Below are 25,795 nucleotides of genomic sequence, written 5' to 3'. Positions count from 1 at the left end.
CATGAGTGATAAAAAGTGAAATCTACAATTATTTTAAGAGGGCTATTTTATATTTATCTCGAGTTTTCACAATTATCTTTAGAAAAATGAATGCATACACAGTGGCTACATATTTACATGGTGACTACAAAATTGTCACTAATATCATAGTACGGTGTAAAATTGTTCAAACTCTTTTCAAGTCTTTCTATTTCTAAATTCCTTAAGAACAAACTTCTTCATATGAGCCATGATATAAAGCAGTTTTGAATGAATTTATTGAATCTTCTTTTGGTTTTGAGTCTTCCCAGCAGTGGTCAGAGTATACTTCTGACTTTGTTCAGTATCATTGTCTGAGATCAAACAAGAGTCAGTCACATGTAAGGCAAGTATCTACCTGCTATCTACCACTCTGTCCATTCAGTGAGTTTTTAGTCCTGGACAATATTAACTGTGTATGAATGCACAGTCTGTGAAATTTCTTCTTATTTTTTTTTCAAGTTTCCTCAAGATGAATAGGACATGTCCCTCACACTTATCATAATCTAAGTATAGTTACCTAGGGTTGATTAATATTTCCTGTAAGAGTGCTTTAGATTGGGCACTTCTACTGTATACAGAGGCCAAACATCATTCAGCTTTAGAAATCCTACAGCATCTTCCATAAATTGGCAGTCAGAAGAGGAGAGTTCTGCCTGTGGAATGAGGCTGAGTTAGGTCCCAATTCTTAGATTTTTCAGGACCTCTCTGAGCCATTCCACAAACCTGAATTTTGGACAAACCACCATGACTCTAGGCAGGTAAAGGCCATGGTAACTTGGTTCCAGCTGAAGGAGACAGCTGCATTTCTCAGGGAGGTCAACAGTATTTTGACAGCATGACAAAGGTAGCTGCAGGGAGAAATCTCACACATCTGAGATCCAGCGATGGAGTTGATTAAATTATAGTTGTTTGCAAGGTGTGATGGACCTATTCAGTCCAAGAATTGTTCAGGATTTAATCTTGGTGTTTTTTGGGGGGTTATAGTTCTTAGGGTCACAGAGATCTGGAGGCTTCTGGCAAGGAGTAAATGGGATACTGATATCTGGGAACAACTAACTAGAACCATTTGGCTCTTCTGTTTCAATAAACTATGGCTTTTGTATGTTGCATGTGTCTCAAGGCACAGCAGACTGAATAGACGACATGAGAGGCAGGGAGAATGCAGTGAACGCCAAAAAGTTTGACGCTACATCTGCTGAGTCTCACAGCATGCCAGGTGGTCCCACGGCGGGGGTGGTCGCACCCTCTCAAAGGGCTCTTTATACTTTTTTCTTTTCTCTTGAACATGGCAGAGCTCTATCCTTAACTATAAATACCATCCCTTATGCAACACTCCATTGATCGTAGATGCATGTTCATACTTGATTGGGAGAGATGTTATTTCTTTGTTAAAATGTTGACAAAATGGAAAAAATGGAGCATAAAGAAAAATATAACAAATATGATCTTATGCCAATTTTCACATTTTTAGGGGTTAGGTTCTAAAGAAAGAGATTGTTGTTATGTTGAACACCAAGAACTATATCAAGAAGTAGTTGACCATATTTAGATTTCTTCCTGCTTTCAAAAAATTGCATTTGCTCACTGAAAGAGGCAGGCTAATTTACAATCAGATAGAAAACATGTTGGTGCAGACTTTAAAAAAAATGAGGTTCTGAAGTCAACATTTCAGCCCTCTGCTTTGTGATTTCATGTCTCTTTAAATTTCTTGACCAAGACCCTTGTCTCTGGATAGATCTATTACAAGAACTCATACAGCTCCATCTCTTTTGGTGTAGGTAAGAAATCCTCTATCCTTCAACTTTGTCTCAGGAGAATACTTGCAGACTATACCTCTGTGATCACTCCTTCTCTGAAGACTTCTTTATCTGCTAAATCTCATCTTAAAATTTGGTGCCCAGGGCCAGAGAGATGCACTTGCCTTGCATGCAGCCAACCTGAGTTCAATACCTAGCACCACCTAGCCTTTCTAGAAGTAGTACCTGAGCACAGAGCCAGGATTAAGGCGTAATTACTTCTAGGTGTGGCATTTTTCTTTAATGTTCAGGATTGGAGTGGTTTTCCAAGTAAGAGATGATTTTTGTAGATAGACTGGGTTTATTTATATGATCAAGGCATTAACTTTCTTTTAATGAGGACTACATTTATAAATTTGCATATATGTGTGTATGTAATTTATAGCTGCATAATACTGTTTGCTCACATGAAATAATATCTCAAAATAATTCTTGTATACACTTCACTTTTATATAAATATCCATTAAGTGTGGTTACTACTATGTGGCATTGATCTTTTGTGTTTAAATGAAAGTCTACTTAAATAGAAGATGTTTGACTTCATGATATTAGTTCAGTGTTCTAGTCTGCTGAACAAGTTTTGAATTTTAATTTCATATTCTCCAAGAGGTACTAATTCAATACTCAATACTCTGCCCCCTATCCATCATTACCAATACATATATACAAGCACACATACATACATGCACACGTACATACATACATAATACATACATACCTACATACAAAGTCAAAGAGTACCCAGATCTGAAGGAATTTCAAAAAGATTTTAAATGCCTTTTAATTAAATGCCTATTATGGGGCTGAAACCTTAGTACACTGGATAGGGCACTTGCCTTGAACTGAGCCAGGAGTAAGCCCTGAGCATTACTGATATGGCTCCTAAAGGGGAGAAAAATAATTAAATTCACATATCTAAGTGTACTTGCAGTCTTAAAAAAAAAAGAGAAAGTTGGGGCTGGGGAAATAGCATGGAGGTAGGGTGTATGCCTTACAAGCAGAAGAATGCTGGTTTGAATCCGGCATCCCAGATGGTCCCCCGAGCCTGCCAGGAGTGATTTCTGAGCTTAGAGTCAGGAGTAACCCCTGAGTGCTGCTGGGTGTGACCAAAACAAAATAAAACAAAACAACAAAAAAGAGCAATTTATACTCATTGCTTTAGACTCTCATATATTTTGTGTCTGTCTGGTTAAGAGATGATGAATGTGCCACAGAAACAAGTATGCAGTTACAGGTGTGGGTCCAACCTCATTACTGCAGTCAAAGGGTTTGCATATGATACTTGCACGGGGAAGACTTCCTTTTTAATTTTTTTTTAATTCAGAGGAAATTCTCCTGATTTAGTTGAAAAAAAAAACAAAAACTAAAACAAAACCCCACTGGTTCTAGATGTCCCAGTGCTTCCCTATTTCTACTTAAATTCAAGTTACAATTCAAGATTTTAATTGATACTTAGATCATGCTACATTCTAGCCATTCCTAAAAACTCTAATGAGGAATTTTCCTGAAAATTATCCAAGGACTTGCATCTTGGAATTTCTCTCTCACTGGTGTGCACTCTATATTTCTTGATCTCTCTGATATTATACATATCTTTAAATAGTCTATTCTGGTTCTAGATTAGAAAATAAATCCATTATCCAGCTATTACCCTAAACAAAGGCACTCCCCCAATTTTCTCCTTCCTTTTCACCAAATCCTTTGATATGTAAAAGTTCACCTGTATCTCACTCTATCCTCCCCCATTGGGTTGAATTTATACTGGTTTAATAAAGAAAGGTTAGTATGGTCAGTATGCACAGAAAAACCATGAAGCAGCAAGCCACTGACTTGATGACTCTCTTCTGACTGGCTTGGCTTATTTACTCTTCACAGCTACCCTTCTTCAGATCTGTTCACATGGAGTTGGGAATATGGTACAGGGATTGATTTTAAAATCTGGAGAACTGAGAAGACACCAATAATAGTGAATTATTTGACTCTCTGGTTGATTATGACCATGATGGCCATGAGGAGCTAGACTGAGTATATAGTGCCTTTCACTGGAACATCAGTGCACATGGAACCCATTCTGAATGGCTTCATTTTGCTTTGGTTTGGTTACTCAGCTGTCTCACCACTCATAATAGCAGAGGTCCCCTCAGGCAAGACAGGAGCAGGCAGCGAAGAAGAGAGAGCTGAAGACTCTGAGCAGCATCCCAAAGGCTGATGTTAACTGCCTTTTTTTTTTTTTTACCAAAGGTACTTTGTGCAAGGACCCTGCCCCTGCCAACTTTAAGCAGCTTATTGCGGTCACTGATGAGGTGAAAGCCAAAGAGAAAGCTCCATGGAGGGGGGACCAACAGCAAGGGAATGAGCGATGATGAGTGGTACCTCCACCCAGATTCCTGCTCAGGAACCAAAGGCCTTTCTGTCCCAGGAGACTTTAGCAGCCTACCACAGAAGGTGAAGTAGAGGAGAAGATGGAGAATTCAAGCCCAGCTGAAGCCCAATGGAAGAGAAGCTACTTCAGAACCTCCTGCAACTTTCTTCTTTGTTAATCTCTTTGCATCAGCTACTATACTGCTCGTTAAACTGTGTGTTCTGGGCCTGGAGAGATAGCACAGCGGCGTTTGCCTTGCAAGCAGCCGATCCAGGACCAAAGGTGGCTGATTCGAATCTCAGAGTCCCATAGGGTCCCCCGTGCCTGCCAGGAGCTATTTCTGAGCAGCCAGCCAGGAGTAACCCCTGAGCACTGCCGGGTGTGACCCAAAAACCAAAAAAAACAAAACTGTGTTCTACCTGTAGATTATCATGGCTACTCTTTTGTTCTATGCCCCACTGCAAATAGAAAAATTGGTATCCAACTCTAGTGGTTTAATATTAGTTTGCACATTCTGATAAATGCATAATGTTGTTAAGAGTTTTAATAGTTCTCAGCTATTCTAATGGATGTTTACCTATTGCTGTGATACTTAATTGTGTATATTTGGCAATTTATCCTCAAATTATGTCAGCAAAAATGTCTGAATCTTTTTCCACAGAAGTTGATCGAAAAGGGACTTAATACTATAGACTTATTATAGTGCTCATTATAAGAATGTTTCAGCAAACTTATTTTTAAATTCTGTATATGCAGATATGTACTTATGATTTTGTTTAGAAAAGCTTATGGAAAAGGAACTCAAATGTTCTAGACTTGTATCAAGTGCTTAGTGTAAGAATGTTTGAAAATTTGTTTTCAAATTATTGTATTTTTTGTACTATACATGTACTCACCCACCAAAAGATGGGGGGAAAGCGTTAAGCCCCCTTTATTACACAGATATACAACACAGTATGAGCAATCAGGTTAACACATTTTCACCATTACATATAGAGCTTACATTTAAGACTATTTGATTGCTGCTGTAACTTTTTTCCCCTGATCTAAAAACTATATGTGTCTTATAGAGCAATTAATATGTTAAGTGTATCTGCTGAAAGGTTCTAATGTTTATGTTCAGAGGAATTTATGAAAAATTTTGTGATATGTATAAGACAAGGATATGGAAAAAACCGATTGTTTTGAGAATGATGTATGCACAATCTAACATTCTTTTTTTTTTTTTTTGGTTTTTGGGCCACACCTGGTGGTGCTCAGGGGTTACTCCTGGCTGTGTGCTCAGAAATAGCTCCTGGCAGGCACAGGGGACCATATGGGACACCGGGATTTGAACCAACCACCTTTGGTCCTGGATCGGCTGCTTGCAAGGCAAATGCCGCTGTGCTATCTCTCCGGGCCCACAATCTAACATTTGACGCTTTCACAGCTAACTTTTACTAGGCCTATGCTAAATAACAACCACTTTTATATATTCTGATATGGGGTTCCTGCCTCTGGTCATGAACAACAGAACAAAACTTTTGTATCCTTTTTCAATTTTTTTGTTTTGAACAGAATGGGTAAATACGATAGATGACGCACATTACCCAAAACATGGCATTCCCCCAATTTCATCTTTCCTTTTTACCTAGCCCTTTGATATGTAAAAGTCCACCTGTATCTCACTCTACTTTCTCCCACCTGGTTGAATTTATACTGGTTTAATAAAGAAAGGTCATTGTGGCTTGGTGCACAGAGACCACAAGGTGAGAAGCCACTGACTCCATAACTCTCTCCTGACTGGTTTGCTTATTATTTTTCACAGCTACACTTCTTCAGACATGTTCACCTGGGGTTGGGAATATGGTGCAGGGATTGATTTTACACCATCTTTCTGGCTGAGGATCCCACTTGATACCAGACACTATTGTAGTCACTGTGTTTCATGCTCCTCTTCCTGCTGACCAATCTAGAGCTCAGGTGGTTTCACCTGAAATGAAATCAATCTGTGTAGTCTAAAACACTGCTTACTACCTATTCTGTAAAATCTGAAATACAAAATACTTTATTGAAGAGCTTATAAATCCCTGTAAATGAAGTAGGATGCCACCTATTTCAATGGCTCCCTGCTCTCTTCAGAACACCCTAAACTAAGTGAAGTATCTAAATTGTGAATCAAAGCCTTGCTGCATTGTGAAATACATTGTTAATCTAAATTACTCCATAGGAAGAGGTAGATGGGGGGCCTTGGTGGCAGGAAGGTTGTACTGGTGAAGGAGGGTGTACTAAAACCCAACTAAAAACATGTTTGTAATTATGGTACTTAAAATAAAATATTATATATAAAAAAGCTATCAATGACCTAATAATCCCCCCAAAAATATTACTCCATAGGAAAAGAGGCATTTCAATGACCACAGCAAATATAACTAAAAAAAAAACAAACAAACATCATGAGCATTTCAGATAACAGACTGATAAAAACTATGGGTCCTCTGAAAAATGTACAAATGTATACATTATGTATTATCTAACTCCCCAGAGGGGAGGAAGGGACATAAGGATAGAGAAAGGAGTGAAAATGAATGTGTTTTTCATTGCTGTATATTCTGATTACAACTATGATTTATAATATTATAACTATAACTATGTTGTGGGTAGTGGTCTTGTGCCTTTTTGCAAGTTTTGAGCACTATACCAGTAGCTTTTTTTTCTGTAAAAAAGTTATTGCTTTTACTTTCTTTTTTCAAATATATGTTTAAACAGGTTTCAAGGCAGCAAATACTCATTCTTTAACTTAAGATTTGACAATCGAGGAGGAAAAGCTCATTCATCATCTTTCCCTTTTAGAGACCATAAATTATTGGCTCATATACCATGTGGTTTGGATTCTAGGAAAAGTTAGTGTAAACAAACCCAAGTCACAATGCGTGGAGTAAGAGTGAGTCATAAACAAAACACAGACATATGCTCTCATATAAATAAGGGCCGAGATCATGGGCTTCCCAAAGTCTGCTTTTCATTAATTACACAACAAAATGAACTTTCCATATGTAAAGTCCAATTCACTTAACTTTGGCAACTTGCATGAGACAAAGACCTGGATTGTGGTTAAGTTGGCTTTAACAAAGCTGGGTTTCAAAATAAGGAAAATCATCTCAAAATATCTTCAGGTATTGGAACACAAGAACATGTCCAAAGGAGAGTTTTTTTTTAATGTTGGGATTTATATCCAGCTACCTGGAAACACTGCTTGTGTATGATCCAAATCCTCTGATAAATTAAAAAACTAAATATTGGGAATATTCTCTTCTACTCTGAGCTCTATCACCTTTTCGAGGTAAGCCTTGGATTCCAGCCAAATAGCATATCCACAGAGCATTGAATAGTTGCAACTCCCTCCACTAATACCATCTGTCTTTAGAAAATATGTATAGATGACACAAATTCATGCTTCCCCTAGCAGCCGTTAAGTCTTATCTGTTCTGAAAGTGATACTGTGGAAGCACTGGACAACTTGAGGGAAAGGGAAATCTTCAACAAGTGAGAAACTCAGGGAGGTGGGAAGCAATTGAGCTCTTGCCTTGGGTCCCATCAGAAACAGAACTCATCAACCAAGAATGTTAACATAACATTGTAGGAGTCCCAGGGGCCATAGAGAGGAGAAAAAGTCTTATTCTTTGCTAGTGAAGGTAAAGGTGGCTTTTGGTCATCCATTGATTCCAAAATTGATGAATAATATTTTTGCAACACCTAAGCTTTGTATTATGCCATAAATCACAAGGTAAGTTTTTTGTATCTTTTGTTTTCAAAATAAATTATGGGGTGGGCGGGGGAAGCAAAATGTGTTTTGAGAAGCTACATTGCAGTTTGCAGTATTTTATGCTTTCTTATATAATTGTGATCACAACCACCTAAGGGGCATTCCCATCTCTATTGTACAAATTGCAAAAACCGAAAACCCAGAGGTGAAATATTTTTCCCAAAGACATCTGTCTTGGAAGGCATAAACTCAAGGATTCAAGCAAGGGCTGCCGTACTTCAAAGCAAGTTTCAAACTAGATTCCCTTAAGAATGTACAGGCAGGTGACAGGGAGTGAGATAAGAAGTGTGAAAGCCTGGGCTTCCTTATTAACTTTCTACCATTGACTACATTCAACAGTTTTGGAGTGCCAAATTTCTCTCAATTTTACAATCTCAGTGGCCTCTTACAAACCCCAAACTCCATAATTAAATAACAAAAGATATTACTACAGATAACACATGTTACTTCTGCTAGATTAAGTGTTTCTGAACACTGTTTTGATCCAGTTCAAATGCTTTAATGGCTCCCTATAGAGAGCCAGACAGCCAATGTACAGAATACAGTTAGCATTATGAAATAAAAGAGTGCTAGCAGCAGTGGCAGCAGTGGGTTGGGAGGGCAGAGGAAACTAAAGAGAATATTGTACAACCAATGGGGCACATATTATATTTCAGTCAATTGTGGCCAAGTAGGTGTGAATCCAAAGTTACTAGATAGTATGTCTTTCAAAGAGCCAGAAATCTTGCTATCTTCTACTACTGTTAACTGAGTTGTAAGGAGTTAAGGTTTTAGGTTATATCTGGCAGTTCTCAAGGGCTCAAAGGCTGCTCTTGCTCAGGGGTCACTCACAGCATTGCTCAGGGACATATGCAGAGATCAAATCATATCAGAGATTACAGAGAGAAGGCAAATACTTTAACCCCTGTATCAGCTCTCCGGCCCAACTGCTGATGGTTTTTTAAAAAAATGTATAACCTTCTGTAGCCTAACCAAAATACAACTAAAGATCACTTTTGGCTTGCATCTGCTATTTTGCTTTCATGCTCTTCAGAATGGCCACTATACCTGCCTCTAGAACGTCAGGTATAGATGTTCTGAGCTCCAAACTCTTAGCATCTTAATTGTCATTTTCATATATACTCCCAAGAAATATTGTGAACTTGTTCCTTCAGTTTTTGTTTGCTTATTTAAATAGATCCATTCCTTTAAAAAAACATAAATTCTTTAATTGAATCACTGTGAGATACAGTTACAAAGTTGTTCATGATTGAGTTTCAGTCATAAAATGTACAACATCCATCCCTTCTCCACTGCATATTTCCCACCACCAATGTCCCCAGTTTCCCTCTTGTTCTTCCTCCCACACTCTCTCCTGCCTGCCTTGGTGGCAGGCATTTTTCTTCTCTCTCTTTTTCTGTCTCTCTTTTCTTCTTTTAGACACTGTGATTTGCAAGGGGTATCATGCCTATTGCATTATCTCTTTTTAGCACCTAGTTCATGTCCAAAACGATCAGTTCCAACTGTTATTATCATGGTGGTCCCTTCTCTGTCCCAATTGCACTACCCCTCTGTTTGTGGCAAGCTTCCTACCATGGGTCAGTCCTCCTGACCCTCATCTATAATCTTTAATTATTAATACAATGCTATTTGTTTTACACTAGATAGATTCTTAGGCAGTCATACCTGCTTTTATCTTCCTTGATCATTAAACTTGGTCCTACTTGGACCAAGTTCAATTGAAAATCAGTGATGTATTAACTGTCAATGAAAGCTTTAGTATATCTGATTACTAATCAATTTATTTAAAAATATTAATTGACTATCTCACGCCCTGAAGCTAAAACAGAGGCTATCATATGCTTGTGTGGATCATGTGGCATATGCTTAAAAAAAGGTTGACAATTCGTTACAGTGTGTGTGTGTGTGTGTGTGTGTGTGTGTGTGTGTAGGTTTTGACAGAGCCCAGAGAAGAGGGCATTTTTAAGGGGTGAGTGAGGATAAAAGTTGCAAAGATCGTTTTGATTAGATCTGAGTCACTTTATGACTAAGTTAAGATGCAGTGTGGCTGGTCAAATCATAGCATCCTTTACGACTTCTCTGACATGAGAGGATCACAAAACAACAATATACCATTATAAATAGGTGACTGGTACTTTCATCTGCAATTTTATCTCTTTTTCACTACTGTCTAAAGGTAGGTTATATTTCCTTGTTCACTGACTAGGAATCGGAGAATATTAGACTCAGTCACATACTCAGTGGGATGAATAAACTGAAGGCTGTATAAGATTCCTGGTCTTCGAATTTCATGTCCAGTTTTCACTGTACAGTTATGTGGTAATCAGATACAGTCCTGACTGCTTAATTTCAGGTTAGATAATATTTGTAATTCAGCCTAGACTCTCTGGGCTCAATCTTTTCATTTACTACATCAAGAGATGTATAGGGCTCTAGCACAATCAGTCTGAATCCAGTGTTGCTGGTTGATTTCAGTCTCAGTGTTAGAAGGCAAGTTTCCTATAAGATGTGTTGTGATTGCTCCATTGACTCCAAAGGTAAGAGTGGAGAAAGTTAGCAGATGAGTGAGTGATATCTGTCTCGCTCTCTTTGGTGCTTTGATATCTGTCTCACAATCCTTCCTCCAATCACTCTCTCTGCCTCTTCTCCTTTCTCTTTCTCTTTCTTTTCTGAGATTGACTATATCTTGCCTGGACCACTGGAGATCATTCTCAATGATAATCATTACACAGTTCTTTCCAAGTTGCTTGAGGCCATTTCTGCAGCAATGAGCAGGAAAGATTTTTTTTCTTCCCTCACCCCCTTCTCAACAGCTGGGGCTCAGTATGCCAACTCCACTGAAACCATGAAGTTTTTTTTTAACTCCCCATTAATTACAGGAAACCCAAAGCACTGCCCCCCTTTCTCATTAACACAGTTGCTTTCAGTCGCCACTAAATGATCTCGCCCCCATTAAACCAACAATCTAATTAGACTTCTGGAAATGAGAAGAGTCAGTGAATAAGGCAGACACACTCCTTTCATCTCAAAACTGATCATAAAATATTTGTGCCCTTTCGTTCTTGGCCGCATAAAATCTGCCCCTGGAAGAGTCTCCTTTCACTCTCTCTCATTTAAAAAGAGGAGCCTGAATACTTGATATAAAATGAGTATCTTAATAGAAATCACTTCACGAATGGGAGATTTTCTTTCCTGAGTTTCGCTGGAGCGTGGAGTCCTCATTACAATAATCGCACCTGACTCCCCCTGTGTCTGATGCCTCACAGCCAAACCTCCCACCGGGCTTCAATGGAGGTGTGAATGATACCATCACTGGGAAGAAGATAAAATGTATTATTATCATTACTCTATTTTTAAGAGGGTCTGACTGTGGCAAGAGGTGGCTGGGAGCATAATCGGTACAAAGCATTCAGAATAGATAAATTGAGTTAAACTTCTCCCAGGCAGCACTTTCAAACCTGTCATTAAACCTTGTGTCTTTCCTAAAATCTCAGTTCTGCAGAGGGGAAAAAATGAGTTACAAAAAAACAACAGACATATTTATTGATTGTCTACTATGAACCTAGCACCGTGCATGATTCTTACTAACCTAAGAGGATTGCCTGACAGCAATGCTTCTGGTTTTAGCTTCTTTGATTCTCATCCCCTCAAGAGATGAGAGAGCTTCTAAGAATTTATGGGACACTCAACAGCCACCATATTGGATGAAACCTAAATAGGCAATGGTTGCTAGTTTCAGGAAAGCAAATCTTTGACTACAAGGCAAGATCAGTGCCTATAAAATAAAATAATTAAACTACAGCGTAGACTGATTCGTTCTCATATTTTTCGTCGAGTGGCTCATCCCTCATGTACCATAGAAGTTCTGAGAAAATGAAGACCTGGCTGTGGATGTTCTTTCTTTTTTGAATAAACATAGACTTTTGCTTTATGCATTGTACATACCAAGCTGTATGGACCAACCCTAAATTGAATATAATTATCCCCAGAGGAGATCCTGGTAGGTTAGCCAGGAGCAGCTGGCTTGCCATTATTGAACAAAAGAGGCTGGATAAGCATTTCTCCCCTGCCCCACTACACATACACACACACACACACACACACACACACACACACACACACACACACACACACACACTTCTCCCAGGCAGCTCCCTCTGGTGAATATTTCAGAATACTTTATTGTTTCTTATGCTGTTGATATATATATATATATATATATATAGTCTCAATAAAAAATCTTAAAGATATATATATATATCTTTAAGATTTTCTTATTGAGAACGATTGTGAATTACAAGTCTTACATAGCTGTATTTCAGGCATGTACTGACAGTGAATTAGGGCCATTCCCACCACCTAAGTTGACCTCTCAACAACAGAGTTCCTAGCATGCCTCACATACCTCCACCCTAGCACTCTAGTCTACTAGTGTAACAGAATCATTTTGTATTTAGCTTGTTATAGTTTGTGTCTCTTGATTCTATTGTCATTGACTTTCGCTTCAATATTTAGTTCTGATCTCCCCACCCTCCTTAAATAGAGCATATTTTTTTAGGTAGGAAATAGTTATTGTTTGGCAGTCGAACCTGGACTTACTTCTAGTTCTTCACTGAAGGACTACCCCTGACAAGGTTCAGGAGATCATATGGGCTTTGCGGACTGAACTTAGGTTAGGTTGGCTGCATGCGAGGCAAGTATCCTACTCACTGCACTATATAAACAAGTTATTATTCAAGTCATTCTGACTAAATAGTATTGACCTATGAAAGAAAATGTAGCTCAATGATTTCAGAATACTTTATTGTTTTTTATGATGCTATAGAAACTAAAGGCAAACCATTCCCTTTCAACTCTAAGGGTATAAAAACTTCTGGAGCATATCTCTATTTAAGATATTTTTAATCTTTTAATTTTTGAATGTGTTGAATTTTTAAAGCCTAACAAGGCCTAACATTAAAGGAGTAGATAGTTGAGCAGGAGGTACAGTCCAAAAGATAGGTATTTAAGTCAGTGCAGAAATCAGTGGGCTTAGAGGGAACCAAGCAGCACAGCACAGGGAATGTGGCAGTTCAGTTGGGCAGAGGGAGCTTCTCAAAGTGAATGTTAGAGTTGGTTTCTTTGAGATGAAGACACCTATGTGGATACTTGAAAAATACCCAGAATTAATCATTAAAATAGCATGAATGGGGGAGGTAAGAGCATTTGAGGGCTACAAATTTAAGCAACAACAATAAAAATAGTAACAGCCATGAGCGTCCATTGCTATCTGAAAACAGCTGAAATGTCTATGAACAGATAAAAAAAAAACAGTGGTTCATCTACATAATGGAATACCACACAACTATTAAAGAAAAAGGAAGTCATAAACTTTGCTTACACATTAATAGATATAGAGAGTATTATGTTGAGCCAAATTAGTCAGAGGGAGAGGAATAGATGTAGGATGATCACACTCATTTGTGAAATATATAAAGATAATGATACCCAAAGACAAGAGAGGTAAGGGCTAGGAAGACTGGCACATGGTAGGAAGCTTGCCACAAACAAAGAGCAGAGAAGTGTAGTTAGGGCAGAGAAGGAACCACAATGATCACTCTGGACAAGATCTGGGTGCAAACCACAGTGTCTTTAAAAAAAAGAAAAGAGAGAGAGGGGGAGAAAAAGAGAGGGAGAGAGAAAAGAAATCTATCTGCCATAGAGACAGGCAGGGGATAGGCAGGAGGAAAACTGCAGACATTGGTGATTGGTGTTGAACTGGTGAAGGGATAGGTTTTGGATACTGTATCACAAACACCTTTGCAACATGCTTAACTCTTCCTAGGTCCCAAGTGTTCTGTTAAGATTGTTGAAAGGATTCTCTCACTCATTTACTTTTTTTTTTAAGAATAAGTAGAATTTATTTATTTGTATACTTCTCTTTTTTAAAGATTGAGTATAATTTATTTATTTTTATGCATAGTGACTGCATGATACATACATGCCAGACAGATTTGAGGTGGATATTTATTATGTATTATAATTTAGGTACTATATTTAATAATAATTATTTAAGCGCCTTGGTTACAAAATTGTTCATGATTGAGTTTCAGTTATTGTATACCATCTTTACCAGTGCATCTTTCCCACCACCAATGTCCCCAGTTTCCATCCCCAGTCCCCTCCTACCTCTTGGCAGACATTTTATTTCTCTCTCTTCTTTATTCCCTTTTGACTCTATGGTTTGCACTACTATTAATGAAGGGGTATACATCATGATCTCTTTATCCCCTTTTAGCCCTCCATTTTTTGTAGGAAATTTTCCACAAATAGCAAAATTAGGGTAGAGAAGGGACTGCTAAAACTATCTCACTACTTTTCATCAAAATTCTTAATACTAGGTAGTAGGTTTCCTCTCATTTTATTGATGTCAAAAAGCACCGACTGTTGCTGAATAGTGTCAGAAAGCCCCTCACATATTTTGTATGTACCTTCCATCACCCAATGTGATGAAGTTCTTAGGGAAGTATAGGAACTTACAACTGTACAATCTCTTCCTGGCCTAACATTGAGGGGAATGTCTATTTATTATTTTCCAGAAGCAGAACCCTTCTGTGTGGCTGCAACATGCATTTATTGATTGGGTGGACTCAAGAACTTAGAAAACCAGAGTGACTTGTTTTTAAGGATGGTTTGTTTAATCTACACTTTTGGGGGGGTGGAGGATGATTTTATGCTGTCTATTTTAAGTGATTAGTTTTGATTTCTGCAAATTTACTGTTACACTTATGAACATGCACATTTATTTGCCCGATTTCAGATCTTTGAAAGATGAAACTCTTGGCTGAATTGACCTTTTACTGATTCCAGTTCCTGATTCCATATAGGACAAAATACAAGTAAAATTAATGATTTGAACAAATCTTGAATTCCTCTTTATTGATCTTTGCATCTGAGTAGGCTCCTCAAGAAAAATGATAGTGGATTAAGAGAAAAGTCCCCAGAATTTAGGATTTACAAGTAAGTTGCATGACCTTCTTATTCTTGGTACTAAAATATTGGATCTCATCCTGATTCCTTTTGAATGAAATCCTTCTCTTATTTGTAAAGATAATTAAAATTTCAAGCTTCAGATTTTGCATCTTGCTTGCCAGTAGCAGTTCTGATTGGGCTGATAGTTTAGTTTTATAAAAGTAGTTTATCTAACAATAATCTTTGCCTTCTGAAATGAAATGTCTCAAAATTAACAGACTAAATCCATTTGACTGTTTTCACTTCACTCATGGCTTTGGTGGTTTTGTACAAGGCAGTTTGAGATAATAATGTATTAGCCTCGGTATAAAACAGATACAAATACATATCAGAACTGTGCTTCCCTCTCCTTTCCTCTCTTATCTTTAATAAGGTGCTATCTTCAGGAGTTGAAATTGTAACTTAGTGTATGTGTATGTATGTGTGCATGTAAGTGGGGGAGAGAGAGTGCACAAGAAAAATATACTTCCACTTTTACATCATTTCTACTCTAGGTACAAATCCATGAGGATTTTGTCATCTTGGAATTTTTAAGTATTGGCAATCTATTTAATAAGACAGCTTCCTTTTGATATGTTTTAATAGCAAAAGTACAAATCCTCTACATGTGTGATCTCCTTGAGAAGTTAGTTCAATATACAGACGATCAGAAAAATTAGTCTCCTTATTCAAGTATGGATTATTTGATATGGTTATTAAATCATCATTGGACTGGTACAGTAGAAGTTATTTCAAATTACACCTCATTTTGACCAAAATTTATTGAAGTTTTTACTGCATTAGCTCTAATTACTTAGAATAACCATGCAGTGTTCCCTTGCATTCGACCTCCTCTGCTGTGTCAAGGGACTACAGCTGATCAATAGCTATTGAGCAGTTTGATCAAGCAGCTGAGTTGGGTGAGTTCCTATAGCAGCCATTGCCATTCCCCTCCCACTAGAAGCACAAACGGTCTTATTTCCAGCGTGGCTGCCAACCCCCTCCCTGCAGCTCCTTCTCTGCCTTAGCCACCAAATCAATAAGTTCATAATCAGCATATCTCCCAGACTCACAAAGGCTAAAGCATTGCTTTAAGCAAATAAAACTATTCACAAACACAATTACAGATACAAACAAGCCAGAAAAGACAAATTTTTAAACCTTTGAACCATATCCATTACTTCCACATTGTAAAGCTTATAAAATTAGTTGGAACATGTTTCTTTGTTTTTCTCTTACCAAAGATCACTGGCGAAAAAGTATAAGGACTATGAGGACTAAACCAGGTAAATTATTTAATAAGTATTTGTAAACAGCCTAAAACAGGATTGTCCAATATTTTCCAATTGACTGCTACGTGGTATCTAAATGGAATATATTATTCTCAGAAGTCTTCATCATATATTCTCCATATAAACATACAATTATTGCCTTGCTGGTGTTTAATTTACCTAGTGATTATTTACTGAGAAGTTGCTATCAGTCAGGAACTATCCCAGATACTTAAGCATGTGTTATTTTTAATTGAAAGTAATGTACAATTTGAGTATTTTTCCAATTAATCAAATGAATTTTAAGTAATTAAATTATACCAGTTGCATTTTTCTTAAGCTTCAAAGAATTTCTCAGGTGATGGTGCTTTATAAGCCTAGATACTTTACTCTTCTTTCCCATTTCTGTTTCCCTGGCATTGTTGGAGGGAAGGTCTTTAAACATATTCTGTGGAAATAATGACCTATTGACATATAAGTCAATTTCTGTCTATAGTGGGAAGTCACTCTAAATTAACTTGCTGATAGTAAAAGATGAAGAAAGGGGAATATGGGGAAAAAAAGATAAAGAAAAGGATTCCAAAGAAAGTAAAAAATAAGCAAGTTGTCTAATAAGAGCGGTGAGTTCAATTAGAGAAATAAGTACACGGATAGCTATCATGACAATGGTAGTGAGTGAGAGAAATAGAATGCCTGTTTCGAATATAGGCAGGGAGTGGGGGAGTAGGGAAATGGGGGGGGGGGTTGGTGGTGGGAAGGTTGCACTGGTGAAGGGGGGGGTGTTCTTTTTATGACTGAAACCCAACTACAAACATGTTTGTAATCATGGTGCTTAAATAAAGATATTATTTTAAAAGAAAAGAAGTATGTATGTCTAGCGCACAAGAATTCAATGGAGTTAAATCAAACCTCAACAATATTAATGATGACTGGGCTTGACTTTGATTAAAGTATCACACTGTGAATTTCACTTAACTGTTTTCTAAAGAAGCAGGAGTCCATAGTTAAGGAGAAGAAAATGTCTTTGCTAATGCTGAGTCTAGGACAGAAGTGAGACTCCTTTGGAAGCCAGGCAGCAAATCAAGAAATTGGGGTTCCAATCCAATTGCATAACCTCAGACAAATTTCTGACTCTTGGGAACCGGTGTTGGACATGAGCCCAGCTCTTGAGACCCTAACTTCTCAGGTTTGTGGGAATCATAATTTAAGGGAGGTCTGGCCTCTAGCACCTGGGCTAGATCTTGGTCTGTTTTTCTCCAAAAAGTTGTGCTCAGCAGCCTGAAACCCGGAAATGGATGAAATCTGCAAAATTCTCATGAGGGCGTCATTTTAGAACTGCCAAAAATAAATAGTTCCATCCCTTCATCCTGAAACAAGAGAGTTTGGTCTCAGCTCTGATTACTAGAGACGCAGTTTTAAAAGTTTAATACCCACCTGTTTCTACACCCATTTGGCATACTTATAAATTAACAAATGCAATCAGAGGAGTCACTAGATCCCAAGAATGTGTTCTCTCTCACACAACATGGAAAGAGTTCAGGGGAAGAAAACAGGGCCACCTGTCTTTTACCCCTGGGAAATATCTGCTTGGCAAGTAAAGGCAGAAATACACAGGCTAATTTCTAAATCCATAATGGGAAGTCTCCAGTGCATAATGGACAAGATCAATAAGTAATTATCTGGGTAGGGAACATGGACCACGGACCAAATCTTTCATTTCTGCCAAGCGACAACTTCCCAGAGTTCCAGGTATGATCAGCCCAGGACTGCTCCCTCTTTCTAGATGGCCCCTGTGAGAGCTGCTTCAGGTACCTCAAGTCTCCAGAACTTTACATGTCCCTGGGGCCTTCCCTCCCCTGATTTATTGCCCTACTCATTGCCAGCATTCTTACGTAGCAGGAATTCCCACTCCACACATTTTCTTACACACCTAGCAGGGGAAAGATGGGAAAATTCATGATCATTGTTTTCAGAGCAAGATTTTTTTCAAGCAGCTGGGAAGAACACCTTTTCCAAGTGATGTTAAAAAGCGATTTCCTGAAAGTGGTTTTCTGATCAGATTAAGATTAAGATTGTGAGACTCAGTGTCTCTCCCTCTTGGAACCTCCCAGTGCACTTTTGTCAAAGCTCTGCAAGAGGAAGCAGGTCATGAAGTAATTCGTCTACTCAGTTAACGACAAAACTCATAACTATTGTCACAAGCTACCTACTAATATTTTTGTGGAACTCAATTGGGGAAGTGTCATTCCAAATATTTTCTCCATGATTTCACCTGGACTCCTTTTCTGATCACCCATGATTTCCATACAGGAGGTCAGTGTGAAACAAGTTGAATTCTTTGCTAAAAGCAACCTGCTGAACTGGAAGAGAAGTCTGGAGTGAATGAATGTCAACAGTGGGTCTCATCATGGGTTTCTAATGATAATAGACATCGCTAAGTACTGAGACATGCTTGACATTTACCAATGCAATGATTCAACAAATGCTTCTGGAAATGTGCCATTCTTCTGTGTGGCAAGAGTCTGAATTATGAATTCTACCTGTGATATATGACACTTCTGTTAAATGAAAGAAGCAGTCAAATAGAAGACATTCAGTTTCCTTTTTGTTTGGGTTCCTGGGCTACACCCAGAGGTGTTTGGAGCTTACTCCTGGCTCTGCACTCAGGATTTAATCCTGGTGATTCTTGTGGAATCACTGCTGGAGATTGAACCTGTATTGGTTGTATACAAGACAAGCTCCCTACCCACTGTACTATCACTCTGACCCCACTGTTTTCTTCTTTGTTGTCACAGGGCCACATCTGGTAGTGCTTAAGGTGCACGGAAGTCTCACCTAACAGTGTTGAGGAGGGAGTTACAAGGCGCCAGGGATCAATGTTAGGACCCTTCACATGCAAGGCATGGACATTACCACTGGCGCTACATGCCTGACCTCTAAAAACTATATCAGTGCAGTGCATGAGAAGGAGGTAAATGCATATCAGAGACAATGGGAGTTATGGGCACTTGAAAGAACTTTGGTAGGGGCCTTAAATATGTGTGGGATATAAAGAAGAATTGAGGAAATCTGTTCCAAAAGAAAGATAAGTCAAGTCTAGGGTTGGCCTTCCTTGCTGCAGAGATAAACATAGCCAAGGGCACCTCTGGAAGATTAGGCAGTGTAAAGGAAGACAGTTGAGGGGCCAGCCTGCAGAGAGCTTTAGTGATGTCTGAATTAAGAGTTTATATTATAACAGATGACAAAGAGAGTCTGGTATATAATGAAAAATTCATGAAATTATGACATAGGATGAATCAATGTAAAGGAAACTCGGTGATTACTGTCTCACAGACCCAGATATAAAATACGGTGCCTGAAAATGGGTTTTGGGAATTTGGGGATTTGGAATCTTGGAGAACTCTTGTCCACAGGTTTATCCTGTCCATGTTTCTTACTCTTGGCTTCCTCTTCTGAAACAAGGAAGCCGGGGAGGAGAGATAGCACAACAGTGGGGCATTTGCTTGCAGCTGAGCAGGGAGGGACTCGGTTGGATTCCTGTCATCCCATGTGGTCCCCCAGTCTGCCAGGGGTGATTTTCTGAGTTCAGAGAAAGCTGGGAGTGACCCCTGAGCACTATTGGGTTTGGCCCCAAAACCAATCAATAAATAAAGTTCTTTTTAAAAAAAAAAAGGAAGGACGGAAGCCATAGTGCAGTGGTAAGACCTTGCACGTGGCTGATCCAGGACGGACCTCCATTTGATCCCCAGCAAGCCAGGAGCGATTTCTGAGCGCATAGCCAGGGGTAACCCCTGTGCATCACCAGTCACTGGGCGTGGCTCCCCAAACAAACATACATAAAAAAGGGAAGCAATATTTGGTACATAACATTATTCTCTGAGATGCATGAGAACATATATAGCAGGCCTTAGACATGGAAATTAGTAATTATTTAGGTTTGATAAGTAGTAATGAATGCTATCATCAGTTAGTGGTAATTTATTGGACTAGTATGGATTCTTCAGTGTTCCCTGGCCTCCATATTCTGTGAATCTTTCTTTTCATTCTCAGGCTTTTTTCATTTGGAAAATTCAGTGCAGAAATAATAGTTCCTATGCTTGAAAATTCTCTGGGAGGTTGAATTCTCTGGGAGGATACATACCTGTATCCAATAGCATATTTTCAGTGGGCCTTCTCTGCATTCACCTTCACTGGATCAAACCCAAAGCATTTGAAAAGTGCTCACCTGCATCTGGTGCTGCTGCAGAAGCAGCAAGTAGGGATAACACTGGGGTCGGTGGAAGAGCAACACTGTCCACTGCAGCTGGCTTCTTCCTGGTCATCATGGTGGATGATGAGCCTTCATTCTTACTATGTGACACCGTCTGGTCCACTTTTAAGTGGGGACTTGACATTCCTAAAAAAGAAACAAAAACAAGAACCCCAAATGTTAAAGGTATTTTAGTAAAGAAGACAATAGGAAGTCTGAAAGTGAATGTGATCCTAGTAAATCATCAAATGAGGTGACCTTCTAGCACAACAATACTAATTTTAGAATTGTTTAAAAGAAAATATAGATCAGCAGCATGACATTGTTGACTTTGGGCTGAGGTTAGGGGTAAAAGCATGTCTAGAAGTGGGTTTGACACAGGCCTAGGCACACAGGTATGCTCTCATGTACCAGTTACCTCTGTTCCAGGCACCAAAAAGCCTGTTTCACGGGGTATATGCTAAGTGTAGTGGCATGTGAAGAAGTGACTTTGATTCTAGGGAAGCTTCTCATCTCCTCCAGCAGAAGCAAGACCAAATGTGAGGGAACAGCTAGGTCCCAAGATGGCAGATTTGCATAGGGAGATATAAGAAAAAGGGATTAGTATGAGAAAAAGCTTTAAAACTCATGTTAGCAGCAGAGCCAGGAAAAGCTTTTCCAGAGTTGAAGTAATCTACTGGATAACAGATGAAGAAATATAGATGACTCAGGCAAGACCAGCCTGCTGAACTTAGAAGACACCTCATGGAGACTGATGCATTACAGTAGTCATTAGCTAATATGGCTAATAGAAGCAAGTGGTCATAATTAGCACAAGACAACATGTCTTTTTATTTTTCTTTCTGTTTCTGGGTCACACCTGGTGATGGCTCCAGGGTTATTCCTGGCTATGCACTTGGAAATCACGCCTGGCTTGGGGGACCACATGGGACAGTAGGGATCGAACCAAGGTCTGTCCTGGGTCAGCTGCAAATGCCCACTGCGCTACTGCTCCGGCCCAAGACATCATGTTCTTATGATACTGAAAAGTCTGGGTGAATTCTGAAGAGGTACACCTGAAAGAATCTGCAAATTTATGGTAGAATAAATTATAAGAGGAGGAAAGTAGTTGTCTGAGCTTGAATACAGGGTTCTTTGCTTTCCATCTTTGTGATCATGAACAGGTTTGTCAATCTCTCTCATTTTTAAGCTTTCTAAACTACAAATGAAATAGATCAAGATTATCTTATAGCATTTGTGGGATTTGTATGAATGAATTCATGCAAAAGGCTTAAAACTGTCCGGTGTAGAGTCCATGCTCTAAAAGAGTTTATTAGGATTATTACTTTTGTTTTTTATCTTTTGGGAGAACATACCTGATGACACTCAGAGATTGCTCTTGGCTCTGTACTGAGGAATCACTCCTGGCAGGCTTGGGGACCATATGGGATGCTCGATATTGAACCTGGGTCGGCTATGTGCAAGGCAAATGCCCTACCCACTGTGCTATCTCTACTGGCCAGGATTACTATTCTTATAAGGACTAAAATCAGCATAATCTGCTGTTTTCTCACTCCAGGAAACCCAGTAAACAACAGTCCAGTTATCTCACCACACAGAATCAAGAATTGGGGGTCATCTTCTACATCTCCAGCTGCATACAGTGTTTTTCTAACATACTAAGTAAAAGTCTAAAAGCTAGCAGTGTCTGAATCCATACAAACAGTGACCTAGTCAGAGTTTCTTCACATTTCCAAGTCATAAAGATAACTAACTAAATCTATAAGATCTTAATATCAGATGTGAATGCTGCCAAATAGGCAGATGCCTGACCCACCTGGCTGTCTTCTAGGACCTGTCCACAGCCTGAATCTGCCAACAGCACGTTTCATAAAGAAGATAGACACATCTTCACATTACAGCTGGAAATGGCAGCTAAACAAGTCATTCTCCTCTCTTTCTCAGCCACAGAAACCCCTGCTACTCACAGATGCTATGAATAGTATACCGCTGACATCTTTCTGGATTATATATTTCATAGCATTTTGATTGTAGAGATAAACATCAGATTTCATGACAGAAATACTGAAAGCACAAACCGTTAAGAAATCCAGAAATGAGGCAAACATGCATGGATGTTTTTAAATATGCCAGGTATTCCAGCATAGGCTAAGTACGTAATAATATAGACAAAGTGCATACAGAATCTTCTGCAAAAATAAACTCCTGAACACTTAATAGTGTTTTTTTTTCAGGATGGACAACAAAGGGAAGTTGATAAAGAAAAAGGGAGTTTTCACTCTTATTTATTCCCTACTCTCCTTTATTGTTTATACATTTTTCCTTAGGTTTTGGGGTCATACCTGGTAGGTGTTATGTGGAACTACTCCTGACTCTGTGCTGTGAATCCTATTTGGGAATCAGCGTATGTGCCAGTAATTGAAAGAAGGTGAGTTGCATGGAAAGCAAATGCCTTAACAGGTAGACTATTTCCATGGCCTCTACTGTTGATATGTTTTTTTGGGGGGTGGGAGGCACACCTAGTGATGCTCAGGGGTTACTCCTGGCTATGTGCTCAGAGTTCGTTCCTGGATTGGGGGACCAAATGGGACAGTGGGGATCGAACCCAAGTCTGTTCTGGGTCAGCTGTATGCAAGGCAGATGCCCTACCACTGTGCTATTGCTCCAGCCCCAACTGTTGATGTTTTTTAAACTACAATATGTATTTAAATGTCTCCTATACTTAGAATAGAAATTCTAGAAAAATCAAGAAGTCTACCAGCTCATGGGCCTAGGATAGATTTATGTGCCTAAGCAAATAGACGCAAGCAAATCTTAAGTGGGGAAAGCGGAAGTGAGTTGATGAAAATTTCCCACTTTGGTATTTGTACCACTATGGTTGTTTCAAACCATAGAATACAGTATTCTTTCTAGAGCACATCTCTGGAGTTCTAGTTTTCAGAGTTCTGCTAGATAACAGCTCCTTTGGTAACACTCAGAGGCAGGTCATCTTTATGCCTATGAACATAGATTGGGCAGGTAATTCTTTGGTGGAATTATACTCCAATCTTACGCTCAGGGAAGGAGCCATAAACAGGATTAGCAGGTGAATATTTAACTCTCACTGGGGAACAAACTGATTTCAAGTCATTTGAGTTGTACCCATTTTCATGCAAATGTTTACAATCCAAATTAGTCTCAGTCCACATCATTTCATTAAAGTTGATCCGATCATACCTCTATTGGGCATACTTTGCTACTCAAATGTTTATGTTACAGATTACGTTAAAAGTAATAAAATGACACTTAAAACACCCTATCATTCAGATTGTCACTATTGAGCACTCTTACAAACCCTGGATGTTTTAGGATTTTCTAGATTATGGTACTGTTGGCTAGAATAGTATCCAAGGACTCTGAAAAATAGTTGGAAAAAAAGAGAGAAAACGCTGATGTTTGTTTTTTTCAGACATTATATAGTTTTGATAAGATAATGAAAACAATTTCAGACACACACACACACACACACACGCGCGCACACACACACACACACACACACACACGGGCAAGAATCTAGCAGAACTTGTCATTACAAAATCTGTTTCAGAGCTGGGGTCCCAGGAACTGTGGCAGGGAGGGAGCACTAGACAGGCTGAGAAGGAAAAGCCTTTCCCCTTTCCTTGTGGCAGTGAGATATCATGGAGTGGTAATCAAATGATCAGATGAATATGGAACAGCTCAGAAATGCTGGTAAGAGCAGAATCATGAGATATTTGTAAAGTTCTTTCCAGCATAGCCCTGGCTTTTTTTATGGGAAGATTTGGGGAGGGGTGGTTTGAAGGTCAGTTATAGACTGGGTGTTGTCTTGATTTGGGCCATTGAAGTGGCTCACATTGGGGATAAAGACAAAGATATTTTTTCTTTGGCAAGCAAAAGACCAAAATCTTACAATTCAATAGGTAGCATGTATAAAGAATGCCTTTAATTGATGTTCAGCGCATCCACTGATATCAAGTGGGATAACTGTACTGGGGCACATGTATTTGGAGGCCGGCATTTTGAAAAAGGAAGTAACAACTCTAGTAACTTTGTGAATTCAACATGTGTTTATAATTATAAGACAGAGCCAAGAGGAAATAAAAATAAAAGTTAAACCTATCTGAAACATTGTACTATAACCTGTTGGCCTCTATGATAATTAAAAAAAAAAGTCTTTGAAACTGTGCTGTACCCTATCAAGGGACAGTCAGTCATTTTCAAAGGTAATTTCTCGTAGACCGTTTATCCCCTAGAACCTCTACCTGAACACCGGGTTTACATTAGAGACTTGATTTATGGATTTCTACTCCTCCAATCCAGAAGCTAACTTCCTGTTGCCTTGGTTACTTAGAGCTCAGTTCAAGGTTAAAGTACTCCCAAACCAGAATCAGTGGCAGGCTTCTCAGCAAGCAGTGAGGCTATTGACTGCCCCAGGATGCGAAAAGGTCAGAGACCAAAGCACTGTTTACTGCCTGAAGGGTGAGTCAATAGTTTCGATATTTTGATTTTGTTTCTTCCAAAGTAGTAGCTACCGTTCAATTACCTCTTCCCCAGGTTGCTCAAGGTCATAGGGGCCAGGGAGAAGAAAGCAAGGTCCATGGTGCTGACTTTCCCAGGATCCCTTTAATGAGCTCTGTGACCTTGGATAATAAAATCCAGCTTCACCTTAGAATGATTTGTATGTTGCTCTAGGTTTATAAAGCTAGTTTATCTACTTTATTTAATTTTTTTCTCTGGGGAAAACCAACCAACCAAGTCATTAACCAAAAATTCTTCGTAGGTTGACTTTATAGGATAAAAAGATTGAAAGAGGATTGAAAGAGGCCAGATCATTTTATGTAAGATCGCACAGCTGATAAGCTGTAATAACTAGATCCTTCCTCCTGGTTAGGTCCTTTAAAATAAAAGGGCTTAAGGAATTATCACAGGGATCATATAGGTTTTTCTTGTAACATCCTTTGTAGGAAACATGGTATATGGAAAAGTAGTCTAAGAATAATATAAACTTGCTGAATTGCTCAAATTATTTTTTGTTTGTTTTCTTGGGCTACCCCTGGTGGTGCTCAGGGTTTATTCAAGGCTTTAGCTCAGGGACCATTTCTGGCAGAGTTTAGGGAACCACATGCTGTGTTAGGGGGGATCTGAGGCAGCTATGTGCAAGGCTAGCACAGTACCACTCTACTATCTCTCTGGCCCTTCCATTTTTAAATACAATTTTTCAGATTCAGATGTTTCTTGGTGACAAAACTAATGCTGGCATAGAGGGATGGGTAGTTCCTTCA

At 38.9% G+C, this 25,795-nt stretch overlaps 1 protein-coding gene across 1 annotated transcript in view; it reads right to left on the bottom strand.

The window, feature by feature from the left end:
* Positions 1-25,795, bottom strand: part of SETBP1 (SET binding protein 1) — a 355,475-nt gene that overhangs the window by 9,279 nt on the left and 320,401 nt on the right. Inside the window, exon 4 of the mRNA XM_049782442.1 lies at positions 20,472-20,642. Within this exon, the coding sequence (XP_049638399.1) occupies positions 20,472-20,642 (171 nt within the window). The remainder of the gene's footprint in view (positions 1-20,471; positions 20,643-25,795) is intronic.

The sequence above is a fragment of the Suncus etruscus genome, chromosome 10, assembly GCF_024139225.1.
Source record: "Suncus etruscus isolate mSunEtr1 chromosome 10, mSunEtr1.pri.cur, whole genome shotgun sequence".
NCBI lineage: Eukaryota > Metazoa > Chordata > Mammalia > Eulipotyphla > Soricidae > Suncus > Suncus etruscus.
Note: the sequence above shows the minus strand (reverse complement) of the source record. Positions and strands in the feature narration are given on the sequence as shown.